The 23544-nt window shown below is 38.6% G+C and overlaps 3 protein-coding genes and 1 pseudogene across 4 annotated transcripts; all 4 read left to right on the top strand.

Annotated features, from left to right (window-relative positions):
* The first annotated feature begins 3097 nt into the window (after positions 1-3097).
* Positions 3098-4870, top strand: LOC18019942 (cytochrome P450 94B3). Its single transcript, XM_006402905.2, has 2 exons — positions 3098-3592; positions 3674-4870. The coding sequence occupies exons 1-2, from the start codon at positions 3135-3137 to the stop codon at positions 4713-4715; spliced, it is 1500 nt and encodes a 499-aa protein (XP_006402968.1). The 5' UTR covers positions 3098-3134; the 3' UTR covers positions 4716-4870.
* A 584-nt stretch (positions 4871-5454) lies between these two features.
* Positions 5455-8989, top strand: LOC18019941 (exocyst complex component SEC15A). 2 transcript variants are annotated; one of them, XM_024157135.1, is made up of 2 exons: positions 5455-5636; positions 6457-8989. In XM_024157135.1, exon 2 carries the CDS (start codon positions 6461-6463, stop codon positions 8828-8830), a length of 2370 nt encoding a protein of 789 aa, XP_024012903.1. In that variant the 5' UTR covers positions 5455-5636; positions 6457-6460; the 3' UTR covers positions 8831-8989. The 2 variants fall into 2 exon arrangements, with proteins under 2 accessions (XP_024012903.1, XP_024012902.1); XM_024157134.1 differs by lacking the exon at positions 5455-5636 and adding an exon at positions 5987-6121.
* A 279-nt stretch (positions 8990-9268) lies between these two features.
* On the top strand, positions 9269-10848 carry LOC18019940. Its single transcript, XM_006402903.2, has 4 exons — positions 9269-9441; positions 9523-9591; positions 10148-10400; positions 10498-10848. Exons 1-3 carry the CDS (start codon positions 9364-9366, stop codon positions 10325-10327), a joined length of 327 nt encoding a protein of 108 aa, XP_006402966.2. The 5' UTR covers positions 9269-9363; the 3' UTR covers positions 10328-10400; positions 10498-10848.
* Positions 10849-19490: 8642 nt separating this feature from the next.
* LOC18019939 lies at positions 19491-23404 on the top strand (annotated as a pseudogene).
* Positions 23405-23544: the final 140 nt, after the last annotated feature.

The following is a 23544-nucleotide window of genomic DNA, read 5'->3' as shown; positions in this document are numbered from 1 at the left end:
TCGACATCGGGTAGAGGACTCCGGAGCAAAGTAGTGAGTGGCGCCTCATCTGGTTCGTCCTCTACTTCTTCTGGTTGGTTTGCAATCTTCCAACTTTCTGCTTCAACCTTGGCGTGGATCAATGTATCTACTGGGGAAATTTCTTTCCCGTTGTAGATCTTGTCGTTCCTCGCTTTCCAAATATACCACAAGATCCAAGGATAAAAATCCTTTTGAGGATCTGTCATGCCTAACTCTTTTGTTTTCCAAAAGAGAAAGCTCATATTTTGGTAAATAGAAGTACTCGGGAAGAGACCCGGAAGGGACGGAAAGTCCGATAACGCCCAGACTTGTAAAGCCGGGGGACATAAAAACAAAAGATGGTTAATAGATTCTTCAGGATTCCCACAGCGGGGACAACTCTTATCTATTCCCATATGCCTGTAGGTTAGGTTTTGGCAAGTAGCAATACATCTTGATAAAGCTTGCCACATAAAATGCTTCATTTTTCCAGGCGTCTGTACTTTCCAGACATAGCTTTGAAGGGCTGTGATACTCGGTTCTCTCACGACATCCAAATTCTGTTCAAGGTTTGATTTCCTAATCAGGTCATATCCGGATTTAACCGTGTATATTCCTGATTTAGTATGGTTCCACGCAAATCCATCAAGGGTACGGTTCCTACTAGGTCGCAACCCAAGGATGAAAGAGACATCTTCAGGTTGGAAAAAATCTCTTAGAAGAGGCTCATCCCATTGCTTCGTGTCTTGCCGAATAAAGGAGTAAACTAACACTCCTGGGTCCTGTATTCCGATTTGGGGGTTGCTCTTGGTGGACGGGCCCTGGCATCGGGGATCCAAGGCTCACTCCACACCCTCGTATTTAGTCCCGACCCTATCGTCTTTCTTAGTCCCATTTTGAGATACGGTTTTACGGCCAACATACTCATCCATCCATAGGATGGTGAGTAGACATTTCGATCCTCTAACGGATCTGATTATCGATAATATCTTCCTCTTAGCACCCGAGCCAGAAGAGATGAAAGGTACTGAATGAGTCTCCATAGTTGCTTCGCTAGCAAAGCAACTATGAAGACTCATTCATACGGTCTATTTCTTATTCAATTCAGATTTGCATGATATTAACGTTCGGATCCGTTATCTATATGATTTTAAAGGATTTTTATATACTTACAAAAATGATTAGGTATTACTGAAAATTTGTTTATTTAGGATCTGATAATTTGGGATGTCAGATATTTTGGAATTTGGATTAAGCATTTACGTATATATCTTAAATCTTGTTGGTTCAGATGACAGCTAGGAACTTTGGCTCGTGTAAACGGCTATATTTGAATATTTCTCGACACGGATAAAATGACAGACAAGAAGATTACTATTAATTTTCATAATTCAACTCAAATTAAATAGACAGATAACCTACTAGATCGAAGAGATATCCAATACTCGAGCACAACTCTCCGATAAACATATCATTAATCATCGTAGAAATGGTACAAGAAAAGGTTCACAATATTGTCTGATGCCACGGTTTTGTGCTGGCACATCACACTAGCTAGCTATATACGATTCGCGAAGCCAGTAAGCGTTATTTTCTCACACAATCGATCAGCCGAAGTGAAATTAACTTATTATACCATCCAATTTTGTTAAATTCGTTTAATTTTGTTTTATATCCAGTAAAATAACACTTAAAAGGTATCGATCTTGTAATGATTGAGATTGAACATACCAAATAATTAGCTATTTAGCTTAGGAAACTGTTCAAAATATCCTAAGACGAACTGTTGGTGATTTGATGGTCAAAGATTAAGCTCAAACACGAGATTATAACTTTAAATATACTAATAATATATAAATTATTTTCCCTAAAAAGTGAAAAGAAACAAATAAATTATCTTTTCAAAAGTTTTCAAAAAGAGATTTGCTTTTATAAACAAGTTTGACTGACTAATATAGAAACTATAGATAATACATCCATAAGCATTTAATCATCAAAAGTTTTTTTTTTTTTTTTTTGAAGCAGAGCAACTATGTCTATGTGCACCCTACTTTTTCGTCGTATTTGCTGCTTCTTTTTTGTTGTGACGAAAAATGAAGAAATTTTCTCAATTCCATTGATGATAAGACATAACAACTTCTAGCTTTAGATATTTAGCTGTGTAACGTTTCGCTAACAAACACATTCCCAAATTATTGAATTATAGAGAGAGGTGTATGTTTGGGAACTTTAGTTTGGGAACTTTAGTTCTGATGCTGGAGTTATCTATGAATTTAATGAAATATCTAATGGATGTATCGAGATATTGACATGTAACGTAAAGGTTATGAGATGATTGAGTAGAAAGATGCATGCGTGTGTTAAAAAAACACTTCAAAAGCAAAATCTCCATTCTTCATATAAATGTACGTATTATGGAAACCAATTTGTCCATTTCATGGTTGTAACATCGATTTCTTTACAAGCGCATCAATGAAAAAAGCACAAGGATATTATTTGTTTTAAAAAGTGTTTTGGTCAAAGAATCCTTTTAAAACATATAATCAGATAATAGCATAAGACCTATGTGTCCAATGATTTGTTGAAAAGAAAATGTCCAATAATTTTGGCAACCTTGTGGAGCTTATCTTTCAAATAATTGAAGTAGATCTTATTTTAGTAGGGTTAAAAAGATCAATGCTAGGCAAGTTAACTAAGATTCAAATATATATCAACAGGTTTGATCTTAATGTAAATATCCGCTGTTAATTGCAGTACAAAAAGTATTTTAATGTAAACATTATAAATTGACTATACTTTAACTCCCTCATCCTTTCTACTTAAAAAAAAAAAAAAATACTATTATTTTGATAAAGTAGCCTACGCCAATTCTATTCAGAAGTAAAAAAAAGAAAGGAATCTAGATATGGACTTCAAATGTAAGTCATGGAATTGGATTTAGGTTTGGAAATATATCGAATTGAACCCAACAAACCGGCTATTTTTGGGCTCTGAAGAAACCCAAAAGTAATATTAAGCCTCTATGAATAATTTTTGTTTTTTCCCTTCCTGCTGTTTCAATTCACTGACACTTGGTTCAAAACAGAAGATGAAAATCAAGTGAAAAAGGCTCAAAAGGAAGAGGACAAAAACAAATGGAGCTCATCATCATCATCATCTTCCTTCTCTTTCTCCCTATCTTCATCTTCCTCATCTTCCCAAGGCGACCTTCGTCAGAATTCGGTTTCAAGTCGTACCCGATCGTCGGAAGCTTACCTGGTCTGGTGAAAAACCGTCACCGTTTCCTCGATTGGACGGTAGAGACTCTGTCTCGATGCCCAACCCAGACGGCGATTTTCCGGCGACCAGGGAATCAACAATTCGTCATGACGGCCAATCCAGCCAACGTCGAGTACATGCTCAAGACGAAATTCGATTGTTTCCCTAAAGGCGAACGGTTCATCTCCCTTCTCGAGGATTTTCTCGGCCGTGGGATTTTCAACTCCGACGGCGACATGTGGTGGAAACAGAGGAAGACGGCGAGCTACGAATTCAGTACTAGGTCACTCCGTGACTTCGCTATGACCAACGTCACCGTCGAAATCAACACCAGGTATAATAATTAATAGCTCAATTAATCAAAATCTCACTCTCGATTTCAGTTTCAGATTCTGAGATTTTTCTCCGGATCCAGGCTTGTTCCGGTGTTAAAAGAAGCCTCGACCACCGGAAAATTGATCGACCTTCAAGATATATTAGAGCGATTCGCGTTCAATAACATCTGCAAATTAGCCTTCAACGTCGATTCCGATTGCCTCGGCGACGACGGAGCCGCCGGTGTAGAGTTCATGCGAGCCTTCGAGACGGCGGCGACGATCATCTCGCAACGGTTTCAGTCCGTGATTTCGTATCCGTGGAAGATCAAAAAGAAACTCGATATTGGATCAGAGAGACTTTTGAGAGAATCAATCGTGACCGTCCATAGATTCGCCGACGATATCGTGCGTAACAGGATCGATCAAGCAAGAGAAGAGAACAAGAACGAGGATTTGCTTTCTCGGTTTATCAACATCGAGGAGATGAATTCTCCGGAGTTGCTACGTGACATTGTCATTAGTTTCATCCTCGCGGGAAGAGACACAACATCCTCTGCTCTGAGCTGGTTCTTCTGGTTACTCTCTAAGAATCCTGAGGTTGAAAACAAAATAATCCAAGAACTGAAATCGATCCGAGCAAGAACAGGGAAGCGAATCGGGGAAGTTTACGGGTTTGAAGATCTGAAACTGATGAATTACATGCACGCAGCGATAACCGAATCGCTAAGGTTATATCCGCCTGTGCCAGTGGACACAATGAGCTGTGTTGAGGACAATGTATTGCCTGATGGGACATTTGTAGGGAAAGCTTGGGGAATAAGCTATAATGCCTATGCGATGGGGAGGATGGAGAGTGTTTGGGGTAAAGATTGTGATCGGTTTGATCCTGAGAGGTGGATTGATGAAACGAGTGGTGGTTTTAGAGGTGAGAATCCATATAAGTTTCCGGTGTTTCATGCAGGACCAAGGATGTGTTTAGGGAAAGAGATGGCTTATATTCAGATGAAATCGATAGTTGCTTCGGTGATGGAGAGGTTTGTGGTTGATGTTCCAGGGAAAGAGGAGCGTCCTGAGATTCTCTTGTCTGTGACACTTAGGATCAGAGGAGGTTTGTTTGTTAGGGTACACGAAAGAACCTGAGTTTACTTGTTGGACAAGTTAACTTTTCTGGTGCCACTTTATTATAATGTCTATATTTCATTTACTCTAAATCTCCAACAATTCTTGGGTAAATCCTCACAAAAACTCTCGATCTTGGACCTTAATAAAACTCCTGAGGACTAATTACGATTGGATTCGACTTGCTCGCAATAATGAAGGGATTTGTCATTGTATACTGTGGCTTGATAATCGGTCTCCCTTTGGCGGATTTAAGACTTGTGGCAATCAAAATCCAAGCTGAGTTTCCAATATTAGTTTAACCGAAAACAGAGGACCCTGCCACTTGAAGAATCAATGGTAATTAACTTTAATTAATTTTTTTATCACTTAAGAAACCATCAGACTACTTGTAAATGGAATACGATAGGTTGGGTTAAACTGTAAAATGAAATGTATTTTTTGTTATATATTGAAAAAAAGTGTAGATGAAACGATATCTTCTATCTCGTCACCTGATCCGACTTGGTTGGCTATACAATATAAAAAAATATTTGTTATATCCTGCTAAGATAAATTTTCATTTGTTGATTTTCTTATATATCTTTTTGACCCCAAACAAAAATCAAATTATTATCGGATTATTGATTGTAAATCGGAATCGACTGTTGGGATCGCTGATTTGAGAAAGAGAGATCATTTAATCCCTAACAAAAAAAATTGCCCTTTTCGATTCCTTTTTTTGTCTGTTTCTTTTTTTTTTTTGATAACCAAATCCTTTTTGACCGGTGATTACCGTCGATCGATTTCAATCGGTGGATGTGGATTCAACTTTCTTCTTCGTAACTTTCGTCTTCTACATTATCTCCTGTGACTCAACCCTAAATTACAGTCCCTCCCTGGCTTGGATAGTAATTACTGAGAGCCAAAACAACTCAGCATCTTTCTCCTTGAAATCCCTGGTATTCTTCGTTCGCTGTCTTCGCAATCAGATTTTTTTTTACCAAATTGCATTTATTTTGTGTTCCCTCTCATTTAAAGCTCGCAGCTTCGCTCTCTCTTCATCGGTTATATCTTCATCTCGACTATGTTGTTGTTATTTTAGATGGTGACCTGTTGCTTTCGTTTACGATCACACCTTAATACGGTTTTCTCCTTCATCTCTTTAGGGAGATTTGTTCTTCATTTCGTGTATTGAACTTTGATCTGGCCATCGCAGAATTTTCAACGCGATAGGGCTCTTAGATTCATTCAGTATTCGTTCATTGTGGATACTTTTTTTTTTCTTTCTCATTGTTGGTTTCGTTCATAGAGTTACCAATCTGAGAGAATTGTTTGCATTAGTTTCCTTCCTTTTACGGATATTTTCCATGTTGTTCTGCTCAGGTTTCTGATTCTATGGTTTTCCTGTAATTCTTTCCTCTTATGGCTCTCGGAATCTTCAAAGAGTAAGACTTTATTAACTCATACCGCAGATGATTTTTCCCAGTTTTGGCTAATCGCTTCCTCTCCTTGTTTTGCTAATAGGCTATAACTCTCCTTGATTGACTGTTGTGCTTATTCATTTCTATCATCCTAGTATTATTACCAGCGTATTTGCGTCAATTGAGATTTTGTTGCATTGAGTATTATCTGAGTCCTATTTGTTTATACCCTTACATTCTCTCTGAGTATCATCTATCAAATAGCTTTGACGACAATATTATAGCATCAAGACATCAATTGAGTGGGTTATTATTGATCTTGTCCTCTTAATTTTTCTCTGATTACGCTATTCTGTCAGATTGATGGAGGCCAAACCAAAAAGAAGGGTTGTTACAGAGAATGGAGATACAGGGGAGGATCTAGTTCTTGCAACTTTGATCGGAAACGGGGATGATGTGGGTCCTCTTGTTAGGCATGCTTTTGAAATGGGGAGGCCTGAACCCCTCGTTCATCAGCTAAAAAATGTGGCGAGGAAGAAAGAAGCTGAGATTGAGGATCTATGCAAGACCCACTATGAAGAATTCATTGTTGCAGTTGATGAGCTCCGTGGTGTGCTAGTTGATGCTGAAGAGTTAAAGAGTGATCTTGCAAGTGACAATTTCCGGTTGCAAGAGGTGGGTAGTGCCTTATTGGTAAAGCTGGAAGAGCTACTCGAGTCATATGCAGTCAAGAAGAATGTAACTGAAGCTATTAAAATGTCAAAGATCTGCGTTCAAGCACTAGAGTTGTGTGTTAAATGTAACAATTACGTATCTGAAGGCCAGTTTTACCACGCCCTGAAAACAATGGATTTGATTGAGAGGAACTACCTGAAGCTTATCCCACTTAAGGTTCTAAAGTTGGTAATAGAGAGAAGAATCCCAGTGATCAAGTCACACATTGAGAAAAAAGTTTGCAGCCAATTTACCGAATGGCTTGCTCACATTAGGAGCTCCTCAAAAAATATCGGACAGACTGCTATCGGCCTCGTCGCTTCAGCTCGCCAGAGGGAAGAAGAAATGCTGGAACGTCAGAGGAAAGCAGAGGAACAAAACACAGGTGGATTGGGCGAATTGGTATACACTTTAGATGTTGAAGACGTGGAACAAGATTCTGTTTTAAAGTTTGATTTGACACCTCTGTATCGAGCATATCACATTCACACCATTCTTGGAGTCCCAGAACGGTTCCGTGACTATTACTATAGTAACCGGAAGATGCAGCTCGATTCAGACCTTCAGGTCTCATATGGACAACCATTTGTGGAATCATACCAAACATTTCTAGCTCAGATTGCAGGGTATTTCATTGTGGAGGATCGGGTGATTAGGACAGCTGGAGATTTCTTGTTGGCTGATCAAGTAGACACAATGTGGGAAACAGCAATTGCCCAAATTGTAACTGTATTGGAGAACCAGTTTGCTAGAATGGATTCGCCTACTCATCTGCTTTTGGTGAAAGATTATGTGACTCTCCTTGGCACAACCCTTAGACAGTACGGTTATGAAGTGGGTCCAATTCTTGACGCCCTTGACAAAAGCCGAGATAAATACCACGAGCTTCTTCTTGAAGAGTGTCGAAAGCAAATCGTGACTGCTATTTCAGATGACACTTATCAGCAGATGGTAATCAAGAAGGAAGCTGACTACGAAAACAATGTCTTGTCGTTTAATCTTCAGACCTCAGACATCATGCCGGCTTTCACATACATTGCGCCCTTCTCTTCTATGGTGCCTGATGTTTGCCGCATCATCAGATCATATATAAAAGGTTCTGTTGATTACTTGTCCTATGGGGTGAACACTAACTTTTTCAGTGTAATGAGGAAGTACCTTGACAAAATCTTGATCGATGTATTGAATGAAGTTATCCTCGAGACGATTAGCAACAATGCGATTGGGGTATCTCAAGCTATGCAGATTGCAGCAAACATATCGTTCCTTGAAAAGGCTAGTGACTATTTTCTCCGGCATGCAGCTCAACTGTGTGGCATCCCAAGCCGATCAGTTGAAAAGCCTCAAGCTAGTTTAGCTGCAAAGGTTGTCCTCAAAACGTCAAGAGACGCGGCCTATCTTGCTTTGTTGAATGTGGTAAACACCAAGTTGGACGAGTTCATGAAGCTCCCAGAAAACGTTAACTGGACTACAGAGGAAATGCCACAAGGCCCGCATGAGTACATAAACGAGGTTGTTATATACCTTGAGACTGTTATGTCAACTGCACATCAGATCCTCCCAATGGAAGCTTTATACAAAGTTGGAGTTGGAGCTGTCGAGCATATCTCAAACTCCATCGTCTCTGCGTTTCTCAGCGATAGCGTAAAGAGATTCAATGCTAATGCAGTCTCGGCTATAAACCATGACCTGAGAGTGATAGAAAACTTTGCTGATGAGAGATATCACTCGAGCGGGTTAAACGAGATCTACAAAGAAGGAAGCTTTAAAAGCTATCTGGTTGAAGCTAGGCAGCTGATAACACTGTTGTCGAGTAGCCAACCTGAGAACTTCATGAACCCGGTGATTAGAGAGAGGAACTACAATACTTTGGATTACAAGAAAGTGGCTACGATCTGTGAGAAGTTTAAGGATTCTCCAGACGGGATATTCGGAAGCCTCTCAAATAGAAACACGAAGCTGACAGCTAAGAAGAAATCCATGGACATGCTTAAGAAGAGACTCAAGGAATTCAACTGAATTCTCTATAATGACTACTGCTTTAGTAGGTCCTAATTACATTATCATCATATATACAGTTTCCTTGATTTGCTTGTTTTTGGTTATCCTCTAATTTTGTTTTGTTTTTTTTTTCTGTCTAATGGTCTCTGAGTCATTTTATTAATCAATTTCAGTTTTGTCCTAATTGACAAAAGCCTTTCTTTGTCGATCAACAAGTCGCCTTTATGGCTTCTTGCTCAGTCTCCGTACCAACAAGATTAATCGTTTTGTGTAAAAGCGGGTTCAATAATTTGAATAAATAATAAATAAAAAATTGAGTAAAAAGCTTATAGGTTTTAGGATCTAATTTGACGTTTACTTAACGTTTCCAAAAGAAATTAATCAAAATCTCTCTCCCTCGCTCTCAGTCTCGCTCTCGCTCTCTCTCTCTCTCCCTCTCCCTCTCCCTCTCCCTCTCGCTGACGCTCACGCTCTCTCTCTCTCTCCTTCTCCCTCTCGCGCCTCTCTCTCTCTCTCTCCCTCTCCCTCTCTCTCCCTCTCAAACCTCAATTATGGACAGACACACCAGAAACGCGTGGAAACGAAACGTGCAGAGAGAAAAGCGCCGGCGAGCGTGGGGATTCGCGCCAGTAAGTTAACGTAGTTTGCAGTTTTCATTCCGATTAATGTTTGTGTGATAAAATCTTGGTTTTTTTTTTGGTTTCTTGCAGGATTTAGCGGTGGTGTTTTCCCCCTCTCCGGAACCAGCGGGCGAGGAGAATGGCCGATTTGCCGGAGAGGTGAGTAGGGTTTATATAGATTTCGGTTTTGTGAATTAGGATATCTTATAATTTCGATTTCGGTTCTTGGTACATTCTGGTCAAAGATTGGATTTTTAATTCGAGCAATTGTATCGGCTTGATGGGTCGGTGATTCAGGGATTGATAATGCCTTTTGTTTTCTGGGTCTAAAGTTTACGAAATCGTGTGTATGTGCTGGCTTTTTGATTGTTGATTTGTTCTTGTTTTCTTATAATTCGGCTGGTATGTGATAGTAACTGGTGTCTTTGTGATTTAGCTCCCTAGTCTACAAAGATTTTATAAAACTAATTGTCGTATTAAATCCATTCTTACCTGTTGCTTGTTTCCTGATGATGTAACAACGGTACGGATCAGTTGAAACCAGAGCTTTTTCACACATCTTGATAGCTTTTTTAGAGCTCCATGAATGTATATGACATTCGAATCAACTGTAGTTTCTTGAGTCTTGATATGTGTTTCTTAACATTGAAAACAGAAACAATGGACGATTTTATTAGAAGCTAATACGTGTTGTTGTTGTTTACTCGTAATGCAGCTTCCACCGCATATGGAAGACGAGTTTGAACCTCTCCAAGTTGAAGCGCCTGTCCAGAAAAAGAAGAAGACAACTCAGAGAACAAGTATGGACATGTTCGCTGATGAGTGTAGAGGTGACTGGCCATTGGAGCTTTTACCACGACCTCAAGGCTTCGTATGGTTGAAGACATTACTATGAAAGGTCACGGGTTCTTAAGTGATGACAATTGTAGCAAGGCCGTTCTCTGTTTCTGCAGTGCCCTGGAAATAAGGTAGAAACTCATATTCTGATTGTATTTGGTAGAAACTCAATCAAGATTATACATTTAGTTAATCATAATCAGGGTTGTGTGTTGTATTTTCATTCAGATTAGCAGAGTTTGGTAGAGCTGGATGCGCAGCAGAATGTATCAACCTAGGATTAGCTTTGTTAAGACTCGCAGACACTGCTCCTTATGTCAGAGAGTCAGCGTTGGAGGTTGCTGCAATAATGCTTGAGTGTGCATCGGAGATTATGGACCAAGGGTCGATCTGAAATGGACTAGCATCTGAACAATTCCCAGAATTAGTTACTAACTGATGTAAACTCTTAAAGCATTCTTTTGCTCGGTTTTACTTTTGATTTTCTTTTTCGGTGGTTTGTTTTCAAATTGAAAACATTTCTCACGCATTTGTGCAGTTTGTTTACTCATATTTGTATAGAATAGAAAAAATACTATAAAGGCGTTGGAATTCTTCATATCAGATTTTTTTTTTTTTTTTTTTGTTCAGTTATCTGTTCAAATTCAGAGAAAGCACAAGTTCAGTTATCTGCAAAATCTTGTCCAAGTAAAATATATTATTTTCCCAATTGTAACATTGTTTGCTGCAGTGTTGGTTGAGAAATTGTTGAGGGCAAGTCCTGAGATTGGGAAGATCTTCGTTCTGATGAAATCCAAAGATCAAGAATCTGCCAACTAGAGACTCTTATGATGAGGTTTTGTACTCAATCCCATCCTTTCGTTTCGATTCTTTTTTCTTTTTCAAATTTCTCCAACATTTGTATCCCATTTTTGTTCCACACAGATCATAAGCTCGGATCTATTCAAGCTTCTGAAGCAAATGCATGGGACCTCTTATGAAGCCTTCATGAAGAGCAAGTTGATTTCAGTAATTGGAGATATTGGAGAAGACAATCTCGGGATTGAATCTGAAATAGCAGACAAGACTAGTTGAGGTCATTAGACAAGATTGGACAAGATTGATGTCATTATAGGTTGTGGAGGTCGTACAACATTTGATGACAGGTTTGAGTTTTGACAAAGATGTTTTGATTAAAGGATGTATTAGCGAACAGAGAACGAGAGCTCAACGAGGAAGAAGAGTTTGTTATGGAAATATATTTTCTCATTCTATTTCAAAATTGTTTCTGTATAAGTATTATATACTTCTAATGGTATACTCTACTTACACTGTACATGGTTTAACTAAACCTGACTAGTATACCAACTTAACCAAACTTTATATAAACCAATAGTCCTCCTCAAGATGAGTTTTCGAAGATATTTAGAAGACTCATCTTGGACTTCAAATGGTTAAATTGGTGTGGAAACAATGGCTTGGTAAAGATGTCCGCAACCTGATCTTCAGTTCGAACATGCATAGTTTTAAGCTCTCCACGATCCAAGCGTTCCCGAACTGAGTGACAATCTGTTTCTATATGTTTTGTTCACTCGTGGTACACTGGATTAGTTGCTATAGAAATTGCTGCAGTGCTATCCGAGAAGAGAATCGGCATAGAAATAGGTATCCTGAGATCATGCAACAATTTCTTCATTCAAACCATTTCTCTAGAGGCCAAAGATAAAGCTCGATATTCGGCCTTAGCTGTAGAGCAGGAAACAATGTCCTGTTTCTTAGACTTCCAAGATATGAGTGAAGATCCAAGAAACATACAAAGACCTGTGGTGAATCTCCTGCTATCAGAACAAGCAGCCCAATCGGAGTCTGCAAAACCTTCTAAGGTTAAATCCAGATCAGAAGAGTAGAATAATCCTTGACCAACTGTCTCTTTGATATACTGAAGTACTATGTAGACAGCTTTCATATGAGAAGTGCGAGGTGCAGATGAGTATTCACACAGTTTATTAACCGCAAAGGTAATATATGAACGTATGATAGTCAGATACATCAATCGACCCACCAAACTTTGATATGTTTCTCTATTCTCAAGAAGATCACCATCATTCTTAGACAACTTGAGATTAGGAATCATGGGTGTGGGAGAAGGCTTGCAGCCTAACATTCCTGTGGTAGATAGAATCTCCAATGCATATTTGCGTTGACATAAAGATATACCAAGTTCAGTTCTTGCAACCTCCAAACCCAAAAAATATTTCAGAACACCAAGATCTCGCAATTTGAAACATCGTTGAAGGGCTTTAGTCAACTTAGCTGCATTATCTTCATTAGTGCTGGCAATGACAATGTCATCTACATATACCAGTACGGCTATGAAATCTCCATGATCAAAACCTTTTACAAACAGAGTATGATCACCATCACATTTTGTGAATCCCAAATTGAGAAGAACAACAGAGAACTTCTTATACCATTGTCTCGATGCTTGTTTAAGACCATAAATGGATTTCTTAAGTCTTAAAACCGCATTCTTTGGCAAAGAGTCCCCCTGTCTCTCTGCATAACCATCAGGCAACTTCATAAAGACTTCTTCTTCCAGATCACCATTCAAAAATGCATTAGAGACATCCAGTTGGGAAAGAAACCTTCAACAAAAGTTTGACTGTACTGAGTTTTGCAACTGGTGAAAATGTCTCCTTGTAATCCAGACCCTCCTTTTGAGTATATTCCTTAGCCACTAACTGGGCCTTGTATCTCTCAAGAGTCCCATCAGCATGAAATTTCACGGTGAAGACCCACTTGCAACCAACAACTTTCTTTCCTGGTGGCAAAGTGGTGACTTCCCATGTTTGTGTAGATTCCATTGCACCAAATTCTTTGTCAACAGCATTACACCATTCTTTGGAATTCTTTGCCTCAGAATACGAGTGAGGAACTGAAATCTTGGTGATTGTGTTGATGTATAAGAGATGTGCAGGGGAGATCTTTGAGTAAGAAATAGAGGATGAAATGGGGTAAGTGAGATCCGATTGCATAGAGTAGCAATGGTATTCTTGTAAATGGGAAGGAAGTTTTCTAGGTCTAGTGTTTAAAAGTATAGTTGGTGATTCATTGGATGGAGTAGAAATTTGTGGTGAGAGAAGAGAAGAAGGAGTGGTGATACCTGATGGTTCTCGTGGCTCAAAGAAATCCAACGCTTGTTCAGATGTTGAATTCTTGAGTAATGGGAACACTTTTTCATGGAATTCCACATTCCTTGAGATAAACACAGTATTACTTTCCAAGTCCATGATTTTATATCCTTTATAACCTGCTGGATATCCCAAAAATATACATGCTCGAGCTCGAGGTTGGAACTTGTGTCTCTGTTTTGGCGATGTTGAACCATAACATAGACAACCAAATGTCCTGATCTGATCATATTGAGGACTTTTACCCGTCAAAATCTCATGTGGTGTTTTATTCAGAAGACGCTGAGACGGTGTCCTGTTGATCAAGAATACCGCTGTTAAAATGCAGTCTCCCCATAATGAAAGAGGAATACCGGATTGAAACATTAGAGCTCTAGCAACATTGAGGATATGTTGGTGTTTCCTTTCCACCACTGAGTTTTGTTCAGGCGTTTCAGGACAGGGTTGGAATGAGATGATTCTTTTTGTTTGATATAGAGCTGCAAATTTTAGTTCAGGTGCGTTATCTGATCTGACTGCTTTAACACGTTTTCCATACTGATTTTCAACTTGTTCGATGAATGCATGAAACACTGTTAATACTACAGATTTTGTACGCATCAGAAAAACCCATGTATTTCTTGAATGATCATCTACAACTGTCAAGAAATACCGATAACCATCAACTATTTCAACTGAGAAAGGTCCCCACACATCAATATGTAACAAATCCAATGTTGAGTTACAAATATTATTCTGAGAAGGAAATGATAACTTCTTTTGTTTTGCCAGATGACAGATATGACAATGAGCTTTTCCCTTATTCTTGTGACGTGTGGTGCCTAAAACATTTGAAATAGCATCCAATCTTGAATAAGATGGATGACCCAACCTCTGGTGCCAAACTCCAACATCAACAACCGCATTAACTGAAGTCGTAGATACTTGAACTTCCAGCACATAGAGGTTTCCAATCCTTCTACCCTGTCCAATCTTTAACTCCCTGGTATGATCTTAGATTTCACATGAATGAGGATCAAATATCACACGAGAAGTAAGGTCTGTGGTGAGACAACTGATACTGATCAGGTTCAGTCTGAACTCAGGGATAAACAACACGTTTTTGAGAGTAATGTGTTTGTTTATCACAACTGAGCCTATCCCACTGATTCTAACCGATGATCCTGTTGGCAAGTTGACTGAGTTCACAATAGAAGTGTCTACTAAAACGAACAGTCTTTTGTTATGACAAACATGATTTGTAGCACTCGAATCAATCACTCAAGTATCATTGCATAATGAGTGATTTGAAACAGTTAAAATGCCAACAAAGGTCAATGTAGAAGGGGAAAAGGAGATACCTGTATGATCACCCACAGAAGTATATCCACTTGCTTCACCATGTGTATTACTGGATGGAGTCTGAAGCTTAAAGCTGAAGAAGGCAATAAAATTCTGAATTTGATCCTTAGTCAAAGTTCCCATCAAGCCATCAAGATTGTTGGACTTTACTTCCGGTGCAGAGGACAAAGCAACTTGAGCTGCTACAGGTTGAGATTTCTGAGTTTTGTCAAGTGATTTGCCTTTTGGAGTATAACCCGGAGGAAATCCATTCTTCTTGTAACAGCATTCTGCAATGTGCCCAACCTTATTGCAGAAAGAACAGATAGGACGTCCTTTATTTGGACCATTCTGCACATAACAGATGAGATCTGTATTTGTAGGAGTAGAAACATTCTCTGACACTTGAAATGCAGATGGAGAAGGAATAACCGGAGAGAAATTCTTCTGACTATCATCTTGGTCGAGAATATTATACACTTCAGCCAAACTAGGAAGAACTTTTTTCATAATAATCTGTCTCCTGATGATTGCATAAGACTCATTTAGACCAGCCAAAAATTTCGCAATCTTAGCTCTCTCTGCCTTCAATTGTAGACGAGCAGCTTTTCCACAGATGAAAGGTTTTTCAGGCTCTTCAGTGCTTTCCAGATTACTCCATAGTGTCTTCAGAGTGGTAAAATAATCTGAAAGAGACATTGAACCCTGACGAAGATCTTGTATCTCCTGACTGAGTTTAAATGTTCTTGGCAAATTCGTCAAATGAAATCGACTATGCAAATCAAGCCAAATATCAGTAGCATCATTTAACCTGAGTATACTACGATAAATCTGAGACGAGACAGAATTCAATAACAAGGATTTGACCATGCTGTTCCAGCGTGACCAAAGACGAAAGCTAAGATCTGATTCGTTTGGACGAGGTAAGGATTCATCCACAAAACCAATTTTATTCTTAGCATCTAAAGCAATACACATCACAGCGTTCCAATCATCATAGTTTGTACCATCAAGCTTCATAGAGATGATAAGCAAACCTGGATGATCCGCGCTGTGTAAGTAAAATGGAGATTGACTCGGATCCTAAGTATCCGGCATTGCAACGACTCGCGAGGTTCCAGATATAGTTGAATCAGCTACTGGAAGAGTATTCAGAGGCGTATCAGCAACATCGGAGGTGGATCGAGCATTTTTGTGACCTGAACTCGTCGAAGCCTTCGAACGAGTAGATCGATGAGGAATATTCTTCAACTTGTATCCCGATCGAACCGTAGAATCCAAATATGGAGCTCAAACGAAGAAATCATAAGAAGAGAAAACGGATTTAGAGCTTTGATGGCTCTGATACCATATTAGCGAACAGAGAACGAGAGCTCAATAAGGAAGAAGAGTTTGTTATGGAAAGATATTTTCTCATTCTATTTCAAAATTGTTTCTGTACAAGTATTATATACATCTAATGGTATACTCTAGTTACACTGTACTTGGTTTAACTAAATCTGACTAGTATACCAACTTAACCAAACCTTATATAAACCAATAGGATGCTTTTGACAAAGATGATTTGAGTTTTCTTTTCACAGACAATTTAACGAACACTTCTGCTGCAACTACTAAAATCGTTACATGGGCTTGGGCTCATTCGGTTAGTTAATGACCCAAACCAAGAATAAACCCTAAGTGACCGGCATTTATACTCACCGGCCGGGAAATAAGTTTCGTTTGTCCCGGAAGAATTCGGGGTTTAGAAACAAAGCTATAAGAGCATCCACAATGGTGAACCCCTCTTGGGGTTCATCAACCATTTTTTAATATATTTTTTTTAGTTGAACTCCACTTAGAACCCTATCCTCTTTTTCCTTTCCAATGGTGATCCCCTCTTGGGGTTCATAAGATTAAAATATTAATATTTTTTTGAATATTTTTTTTATAAAAAATTATAGATTGTTAATATTTTTGAACATATATTATTTATTTAAACCAATATTAAATTGCATTACATGAATATTAACATAAATTTTGAAATAAAAACATACAATTATCAGTTCTAATTTTCAAAACCGCCAAATGTTTGCCAAATAAATCATGCATGCTCAAGCGTGAACTTCACACCATGATCGTTGTAGAAAATCTCATGTGCAGCCTTCATTATATCGTTGTCGCTCTGTCCACTTCTTTGATCCTTCAATGCGGCTTCATAACAGCCCACAAATTTGCAGACCTGATCGTTCAGCCTTCATCACCGTTGCTTGCAAGTACTTTTCGGTCTAGCATTTTCACCAATCAGTCCTAGAGTACTATTGAAATACTCTTGTATCCTATACCAAAAAGCACCGTCTTTTTGCTCATTACCCACCACGGGGTCTTTGCTGGTGTTCAACCACGCAGAGATGAGCACCACGTCCTCCTTCGGTGACAAAGCCTCCTTCGGTGTCCACTTCGGTTTCCATCTTCACCAGTTAAGTTTGGATCATCAAAACCCTGGCTACTAAACCGAGGGATTTCTGATGATCCAAGGTCAATCGTTTCAGGAAAACTGTAAGAGTTTTCTTGTTGTGAGGTTAGGAGGTTTACAAATGAAGTAGGTGAATCCATATGGTTGGAGGTAAAAAAGTGGTTAGAGAATCGAAAGAGGAAGAAGGTTTAGATAAGTGGTTAGTGAATCGAAAGGGAAATAAACTTTGGAGAAGTGGTTAGTGAGTCGTTTTTAAGAGAAGTGATGTGTTTAGAGTATAACAGATGTGTTTTGAGTGATAAGTTTTTTCAGCAGCAAAGCAGACAAGTTTATAGTTGTTTTAAGTTTGTTATTCAATATTTTTAAAAGTTTTTTAAAGTTAAAGAAGTTAAAAATCAAAAGCAATCACCATAACTATTCACCAAACAAAATGTACTATTGTATTTACTCGTAACACTACTTTGCCAACTGCATTACTTCATATTAAAAGCTCTCTATCAGTCATCATATGACGTTTACCAACTAAACTACTTTGCCAACTGCATTATTTCATATTAAAAGCTCTCTATCAGTCATCACTAGACGTTTACCAAGTAAAGTAAACCAGCATTCATCACGAAGCCATTCACGCAGACTTCTTAAATGTAAACCTAACTAAAAGCTAACTATAGACGAGGACTGACCTTATGAGAACAACGATGATGGACATAGCTTTAAAACCTTCACCTTGTATAACCATCTCACGAAAGTTCCTCCATTAAAGCATGCAAAAAGAAAGGATATAAACATATAAGATCCTCATAAAAAATCACCAAATTACTTATATAGTATATTACATGGTCTTAACATATATAAAAGGCAAACAACATTTAGTCTTAATACATAGGTTCCTACGAAAAAGACTACTCTCTACGCAGTAGAGAATAGCCCTTTACAACATTTCAATGGTGCTACTTAAATATATACGAAAGTACTGAAATGACAACCATGAAAAGCAGCATCACAAAACTATCACCCTGGTTACGTAGCTGCACCTTCAGCGTTGACACTTCCTCTTGCAGCATTCAGACCTCTTCCACAAGTGCTCCAATGGCGGGATCTCTGGTTGGAACCCTCTCAACCCTCTGAAGTGTCTCCCTTTGCACTTCAATCTTTCGATTGATTATGTCAATCTCAACGGTTACAGCATCATCCTACCACTGCCACTTATGAGGCCCATTCCCCTGCATATGTACACCTGGCTTAGCAAACTATTTACCACCAACCCTAAATATACACAAACACTGGCACGTACCTCATTTAACCAGTCGGGGCATGTGTAAAACTTGCGCCTTGGAAACCTTGCCTCGTAATCCTCAGCTCGCAGATTCATCTAACGCCCACAGAAGCACTTGTCAGGAATGCCATATGTGGCATCCGCATAAGCTCATCCCATGTCTTCTTGTGGACCTTCGGATGAACTCTCAGAGTAGCTAATATGCATCCTGTTAACGTCAAAACAATACCAACAACAATCAGTTCAAAGCAGACTCACTAAAGAACTTTGATCTTCAACGCGAGACAATCAATCCACACACACTTAACAAAAGACAAATGAAGATGACAGGCACATAACTTAACCATTTTAATCACACATCACACTCTAACTCGATCATAAAACTATGTATGCGATTGAGCAAACAAACGAGTACATACATTCACGATTCATATAACACATATACTCCATGAACAGAACAAACGAGTAGAAGAGATGAGTAACCAAAACAATTAATAATTCCTGAAAACAAAAAACATCCAAACGAGTCGAAGTATGATATGCACTAATGAAATTATACAGATAAATGCTTCACCACATATGAATCGAAATATGCTACAGACAAATGATATACATAAGACGAATCAAAGCAGAACCTCAAACCAGATCCAATCAGGAAAACCCTAAATTCGATTTCGCTTGTCTTACAGAAAAATTCGATTTCGCATATAATAACCATGAAATCGTCTAACAATGAATTCACACACACACTAAACTCAGTCAAATCAACCTATTTTGATTCCTACCAAGTTTCCCTAAATTTTCCCCAACTTAGTTAACCCTAATTTCAACCACGCAGATCTAAATTCTATAACAAATCAATCCAGCAGAGGGCATACCTTCAAAGACGCGAATCAATAAATCGAAATTGATCTCGCCAGTGTCGAAAGATCATGTCTCGCTGATTCTGGATTGAGGCTGTGGAAATCGCCGGTGGTGAAGAGAAAACAAAAGATAGAAAATGAGAGAAGTCGATATGATCAAAGTAGGTTTCACAAAAAAAATTCCGACAATTTTTTTAACCCAAACGAATAAGAGGGAGCCACATATCTATGGACTCTTAAAAAAATAGTCTCCAAAAGTTCGTCCTAAAAGAACGGTTCATCACATTTATAGGCTTCATCTATTTTTTTTAATTATTAATAGGTTATAAACCCCATTTATGAACTCTATTGAACCCTGCATTCGACCTGCTCTAAGATGCCTTGAAGAAGAAGCAGTCGAAGACGCCATCACGGCTTTTCAATTCGGAACCGCCTGCGTCCCCAAAAACTCCGGCGTCTTCAACAACGGGTCGGGATACAGATTCTGGCAACGAAGAGGAACTCAGGCGTGGTATTGAAGAAGCTTCTGCTGCGTTTCCTTGTCTTCTCGGAAAATCTGCCATCATCGGAAGAGTAGACGATGTTGCATCCGAGTCTATCAGAGGCTCTAAGATTTGGTTATCGGAAACTTCGATGGTCGCTGCTTCCCTCGGCCCTGGTTCCACTGTAACGGTAAAAATCGATGCTTTTCTGCTTTTGAGGCTGTTCATACGAAATTTAGCTGCGAAATGCTGATTTGAAATTTCGGAAACTGAATCTCAATGATAGGTATCACTTGCTTGCCCAGAAAGCAGATTTTCGAACAGCTTCCCTCTCAGCTCGATAAAAGCTGAATATGGAGTTGAGTGCGAGAGTCGAATTGCTGATGAACCAGGGGACTATTTTGTTCTCGCCACCGTTTTCTCTTCTTCAAAGGTCAGAAGAATCTGTCTTGCAGCTCTTTTCGAATCGAACTTTGAGTTCTGATATTTCTTCTTGTTTGGAATTTCGATTTCAACCCTCTTGCAAATTTTCAAAATTTTGCAGGCTTTGAAGGATGCTGTTCGAATTTCAATGAATCTTTGCTATGGTCTTGGTTGCCCTGTTTTAGGCAGGACTGTTTTTGTTTATCCTGTTAGCAAACCTTCTTTGAGTGATCAATTCAACGGGAATGGCGGATCGTACAAACATGATGTCAACCAGCTTTCGCTACTTGCCTGCAAAGAGTTGTCTTTGGAGTTGATTCCCTTCAGGAATATATTACAAGCTAAAAATGATTTTCTCTCTACAGAGAAGCTATCTCTTGAAAGTTCTCACGAGCAGAACGGAAATGGGAATTCAACTCCTAAGACACCATCAAACTTGCAAAAGCTTAGTTCTCCTCGCCCTAGTTCTCCTGCTTCATCAAATTTAGAAGGCCCTGTTTTCAGTGCCAAGCAGCGATTGTCATCTGAAAGTTCGATTGATCTGCGAGAGGTTTTGAGCAATGAAAGTTCGAAGAAACTTTTGCAGATTTGTGCAACTTCGTGGCTGTATCCTTGTAGTCTGCTTTATGGGAATTTTGTTGCTGTACCAATTCTCTCAGAAATCTGTATTTTCTGTGTCAAAAGGGCTAATAAAAAGCCACCAGATTCCTCCAATAGAAGTCAGGCTTTTATGATAAACCGGGAAACTAAAGTAAACCTCCATCATACACTAGGCTTAGCATCTGAAATTCGAGAGAAAACATCTGCGCAAGGTCTGCAGTTTGATGAAGACGATGAAGGAGAAAACATGGGATGTGAAATTTCAAAGTTAGGTGGTCTCTCTAAAGAATATGCAATTTTAAGGGACATTATTGTGTCCTCGTCCACAAAAAATTCCTTATCAAGGTTAGTATTCCAGTTATTCCAACAGCAATTTTGACTCCTATTCACCATTTCACATAGTCAATCAAAGCTCTACCTGAAAACATCTATGAAAAGTGCAAGTATTTTTTATGTAGTCCAGTTTCCCTGTTGGTCATGAATTAATTAAGTTATCCTGCTCATTAATCGGTCTGTTGAGCTCATTAGGAAGGTTGAGAATATGTCTAGCCAGTAAAACGTGTTTATACACAGTCCTGATGAATGCTGTAGGTGTTCTGCTGAGATATATGATTTACTAATTATAAGGATAGAAAGGTTTAGTCCATCTGATTGTTAGGTTCTGTAAATACAGCTACCTTCTTAGATTTTTGTTTTATTTTTAATATTCTATGTTTATCACTGGCATGATCATTTCAGTCTTGGTTTACGACCCACCAAAGGAGTGCTTATTCATGGACCTCCAGGCACAGGAAAGACATCTTTGGCTCGGTCCTTTGCCCGTGATTCTGGTGTCAACTTTTTCTCTGTGAATGGACCTGAGATAATAAGCCAGTATTTGGGAGAAAGCGAGAAAGCTCTAGATGAAGTTTTTAGATCTGCTAGCAATGCTGCACCTGCTGTGGTTAGAATTTTGCACTCTCCTCTGTCTTTTTTTATACCTGAGTATCGACTATATATTGAGATAATTCGATATTCACTTGTTACCCCAACAATTGATATATCTTATCATACCAATCTGCTTGCGATGTGAATAATTTTGTTTCTTGTATAGGTGTTCATTGATGACCTGGATGCTATTGCTCCTGCACGGAAAGAAAAAGCAAAAATTTTGTTTCTTGTATAAGTGTAGGATTTGAAGATTTTGAAAAAGCAAAGATCAAAATCAGACCTAGTGCTATGCGTGAGGTATTGCCATTTTATTTTATCTCCTAGGAACTTTATGATATTCCTAACTCTCCTTTTATTGATTCCCTCATTTTGACTCAGTTTATCTCTATTTTCTGATCTAATTAAGATGATCTCCTTCTTCTAGTTCTTCATATCATATATCAAATTGCATGAATGAGAACACCAAGAGCATTATTCTGTTATGGTTCAAATTCAATTTCACACGTTTGGCTATCTTCTTTTGTTACTTCCTCAGATTTTCTGGTTTGAATAGAAATTTTTAAAATTCAGTATTGAATTATTTCGATGGTTGGTCCAGTGTTTTGGTAGTTTTTTCTTGAGATTCATAGGTCTGTTACCTGGAGATTTTTATTTCGAGATGCTAAACCAGATTTTACTCTATCTTAGTCTAATTGCTGGTTGGTGTGCAAACTCTTAGGTGATATTAGAGGTTCCAAAAGTTAACTGGGAAGATGTTGGCGGCCAAAAGGAAGTGAAAAATCAGCTAATGGAAGCAGTGGAATGGCCTCAAAAACATCAGGACGCATTTAAGAGAATAGGCACAAGGCCACCAAGTGGGATACTGATGTTCGGTCCTCCTGGATGTAGCAAAACCCTTATGGCACGTGCAGTAGCTTCTGAAGCGGGGCTGAACTTCCTCGCAGTCAAGGGTCCAGAGCTATTTAGCAAATGGGTTGGTGAATCCGAGAAGGCTGTGAGGTCCCTTTTTGCAAAGGCAAGAGCAAATGCCCCCTCGATTATCTTTTTCGATGAGATAGATAGCCTTGCCTCCATTAGAGGGAAAGAAAATGATGGCGTTTCAGTTTCAGACAGAGTTATGAGCCAACTTCTTGTGGAACTCGATGGTTAGTAACAACAACCCTTCGTATTGATATCTCGGTGCAGTTCTCAAATTGTAGGAAAAGTTGCAATCATACTTTGTGGAAAAAGGAAATTGTAACTAAAGATTCTAAGATGTAATTCTGAACAGTATTTTAGCATGGATCTGATTGATTTAGTAGTGGAACTTAGGTTTGCATCAAAGAGTTGGTGTTACCGTTATTGCTGATACAACCCCGGCCTGACAAGATCGATTCTGCCCTTCTGAGACCTGGTAAATTTCTTTCTCTCATTAATTCATTGGATTTTCGTAAACAAACTTGAAAGTTCGTATGGTGAAATTGAATATGTTATATAATGTTGCAGGACGCTTTGACCGATTGCTATATGTAGGACCTCCTAATGAAGCTGATCGTGAAGCAATACTCAAAATACATTTGTGTAAAATCCCATGCAATATTATATTTAAATATAACTCAACCAATTATAAAAATTGATCAAATTATCTATCAAATATTATTCAATAAATTGTAATTTACATTTCTAATATAAGAATATTTAATATTTTGAAATAGTTTTTTTTTAAAGAAACACCTAGCAAATTGAAACAGAAGGAATCATATAAACTTTGTCTATT

This window comes from Eutrema salsugineum, unplaced genomic scaffold, assembly GCF_000478725.1.
Source record: "Eutrema salsugineum unplaced genomic scaffold, Eutsalg1_0 scaffold_19, whole genome shotgun sequence".
Lineage (NCBI taxonomy): Eukaryota > Viridiplantae > Streptophyta > Magnoliopsida > Brassicales > Brassicaceae > Eutrema > Eutrema salsugineum.
This window is presented reverse-complemented; position numbering and strand designations above follow the sequence as displayed.

Coding starts and splice junctions, on each gene's coding strand:
- LOC18019942 (XM_006402905.2), top strand. CDS start 3,135: ATGGAGCTCATCATCATCATCATCTTCCTTCTCTTTCTCCCTATCTTC. Junction 3,593..3,673: donor ACCGTCGAAATCAACACCAG/GTATAATAATTA, acceptor CTCCGGATCCAG/GCTTGTTCCGGTGTTAAAAG.
- LOC18019941 (XM_024157134.1), top strand. CDS start 6,099: ATGGCTCTCGGAATCTTCAAAGA. Junction 6,122..6,456: donor GCTCTCGGAATCTTCAAAGA/GTAAGACTTTAT, acceptor CTATTCTGTCAG/ATTGATGGAGGCCAAACCAA.
- LOC18019940 (XM_006402903.2), top strand. CDS start 9,364: ATGGACAGACACACCAGAAACGCGTGGAAACGAAACGTGCAGAGAGAA. Junction 9,442..9,522: donor GAGCGTGGGGATTCGCGCCA/GTAAGTTAACGT, acceptor GGTTTCTTGCAG/GATTTAGCGGTGGTGTTTTC. Junction 9,592..10,147: donor ATGGCCGATTTGCCGGAGAG/GTGAGTAGGGTT, acceptor CTCGTAATGCAG/CTTCCACCGCATATGGAAGA.